This window comes from Cariama cristata, unplaced genomic scaffold (assembly GCF_000690535.1).
Source record: "Cariama cristata isolate BGI_N322 unplaced genomic scaffold, ASM69053v1 scaffold22668, whole genome shotgun sequence".
In the NCBI taxonomy this organism is placed as follows: Eukaryota; Metazoa; Chordata; class Aves; order Cariamiformes; family Cariamidae; genus Cariama; species Cariama cristata.
In genome coordinates this window covers 34214-36823 of record NW_009629936.1, presented here as the reverse complement: position 1 = coordinate 36823, position 2610 = coordinate 34214, and the positions used below count along the sequence as shown (strand labels likewise).

Below are 2610 nucleotides of genomic sequence, written 5' to 3'. Positions count from 1 at the left end.
GCGTGTTGGGAGGAGAATCATGTAAAGAGCCTACAAAGCTTGTGCAGAGCAAGTATTATGGGTATAGATAAATATATTAAAGTGTATGCAAATCTCTATAAATACTCAAATTAGGGCTGACATACAGCTTCAGTAGTCTCTTTACAAGTTGCTCTAAAGAAAAAGATTTTTTCATCTGAAAAATCTTATTACTGATCTCTGCACAGAAACCATTTAAATTCTCGAGATTTCAGTCTCCTGATAACTTGACGTTGGTGTATATACAGAAACACATTTATCCACCATCCTGTGATCAAAACCACTGCCTGGCTTCACTGGGGGTCTGCATGGTTAGACCACAGTCCATGGAGGGGGAAAAGACAGTGACTATGCCGAAGGGGCCGATTCAGTGTTTCTTCATTGCCAGAAGGGTATGTACAGAACCTTAGGTGGTATTTAAAACTATCTCAGCAGAGCACAAACCAGCAATATAAACCTTGGCAACTCCCTTCAGAGTGATCTGCAGAAATCCCTGGAGATAATAGCCCTTATTAGAGCAGAGCAGAAGCATGCAAATTGCACTCCCAACGACTGTGACTTTCTTTTCAGGTGCTTCTTAATTTGCTAATATTTAAGAGCTAAGTCAAGTTTCTGAACATATATATCTCTTTACATACAGTTGAAACTTTAAATGCTCAGAGCAGTCACACAACACAGCAGACAAAAACAGGTTCATGCAATAAAGGTTAGCATAAATAGAATTCCACAAACAACTGTTTGGTCTCAAAAATCAGGGAAATCCAGGGAGCATATCTGTTGCAAAATGGAGCTAAGATAGTCAGTTGTCTGGGGATTTCTAACATATCAAAACAAAACAAGGTGACTTAAGGACAGTTTAAGGTTTAATTCTAGTCTCCAGCCCTTGTGGCTTTTACTCAGACTGACGTTATTTAAGCACAGTTTATGTTGGCATCTTAGTTTGTTTGAAATGCTACATTTCAAAAGGGGTTGGAAAAGCGATCCACCCTTCCAAAGAATATTCTGAAGCAGTAACAGTGCAACATGGTCACTTATCTCTTAGATAGGTGAACTGCTTAGCAAGAGGCCAGATTATTTACAGTCAGGATCATGCCTGCTAGTGACTTCATTACCTTCTAGGGCTTACTAGCCTCAAGTGAATCACACAATAGCCCAGGTTGGAAGGGACCTTGAAAGACCATCTGGCCCAACGTTTCGTGGGAAAGGAGGCCTAGATGAGATTATCCAGCACCCTGTAATCACATTCGCATGAGAGAAGAAGCAGGTCATTAAAACTCTGTCACTGCCAATATGAACTCCTACTGAAGTGCACCAAGCCGGATGCCAGCCTTTCACAAAACACGCATACTTCTGACACTCTGAATCTTGCTGGTTTTCACCTTGGTCCGCCAACTCAAAAGGAAATAATTGTGGGCAGAAAGCCAGTGCTACCCCATAAAAGAGAACTGCAGCCACAACTGAAACACCTTCTGCATGGGTCCCTCGTGTGTTTTGTGTTTTACCTGTGGTCCATAGGGAAGCTGTTGTCTTGAATGGACTGGGATGGAGGGAGATGGGTAGGGAAAACCCGGTCAGGTTTAGGAGTCTGAGCTGAGTTTGGGGAGGCATGGTGCAGTGGTGACACAGGAGTGCTGGATGGCGTCGGTGGGTTTGAGGGCCTCATTCCCACTTGTGGCTTCTGATCATAGGCACTATCAGTAAGACAAAAGGAAAGAAGGTCAGGTTATTTTCTCTGCAAAGAAAAAGAAGTAGCATCTACGTCCAGAAAAAAAAGCCCCAAGTGTCACATTTATAAGCCTTTTATTATAGTTACCTTATTAACCAGTCTGGGGCGGAGGAATTCTCTGCTTTACATTGTGAAGAGCATAGAAAAAATCATGTTAGAGGCAAGTGGTTCAACGCAGCATTTTCTTCTCTGGGGCACATAAGTGTATTTTTAAAGGATTCGATCTTACAGTGACATTCTAACAGGAGGTATACAAAATATCTAAAAGTAGAAGCACCCGGACTATAGCACGAAGAGTTGGCAGTGCCTGAAAAAGCTCTTTTTTAGAGCTTGCACAAAACACAAAGTTAGACAGTAAAACAATACAGCTAGAGGGAAGGGATCTGACCCAGAAAAACAATGGTATGTTGGCTTAGTTAGCCATACTAGGATGTCAGCAGCCTTTCCCAACAGTTCCCACCCCCACCCCCACCCCATCCCCCAAAAAAATAAAGTGCTGGTCCTACAAATACACAGATGCTATTTTCAAAGGTGTCCCAAATTAGGAAAGGACTTAAGCACAATTTGATCATCTATCTTTCTAAACAGGAAAAATGCAAACATTAGGCAGATAGCAAGCACGAACTTGCATACTTTCCTATGTGAGGTCCCCTAGCACCCATCAAATCCATCAATTTTTGAAATCAAAATCACTCCTCTGTGAGTGGCAAAAGGTGCCACTTTTTTTTCCCCCCCTTTCATATCCAAAAAGTTAAATGTAAATGCTTTAAGTGCTAACAGTTTTAGTAGTACATTCATGAGAATAAAACCTCACAAGCTAGATGAAAGATTCTAAAATAGACCGAAATGTCAATAGAAACCCTTCA

The 2610-nt window shown here is 41.6% G+C and overlaps 1 protein-coding gene across 6 annotated transcripts in view; it reads right to left on the bottom strand.

Annotated features, from left to right (window-relative positions):
• ETV1 (ets variant 1) overlaps nucleotides 1–2610 on the bottom strand; it is a 65158-nt gene that overhangs the window by 28626 nt on the left and 33922 nt on the right. For 5 of the 6 annotated variants that reach the window (XM_009705353.1, XM_009705356.1, XM_009705354.1 and 2 more), the window contains one exon: nucleotides 1521–1709. The exons of the other annotated variant lie outside the window; for it this stretch is intronic. In XM_009705353.1, the coding sequence (XP_009703655.1) occupies nucleotides 1521–1709 (189 nt within the window). The remainder of the gene's footprint in view (nucleotides 1–1520; nucleotides 1710–2610) is intronic. 6 annotated transcript variants of the gene reach the window in all.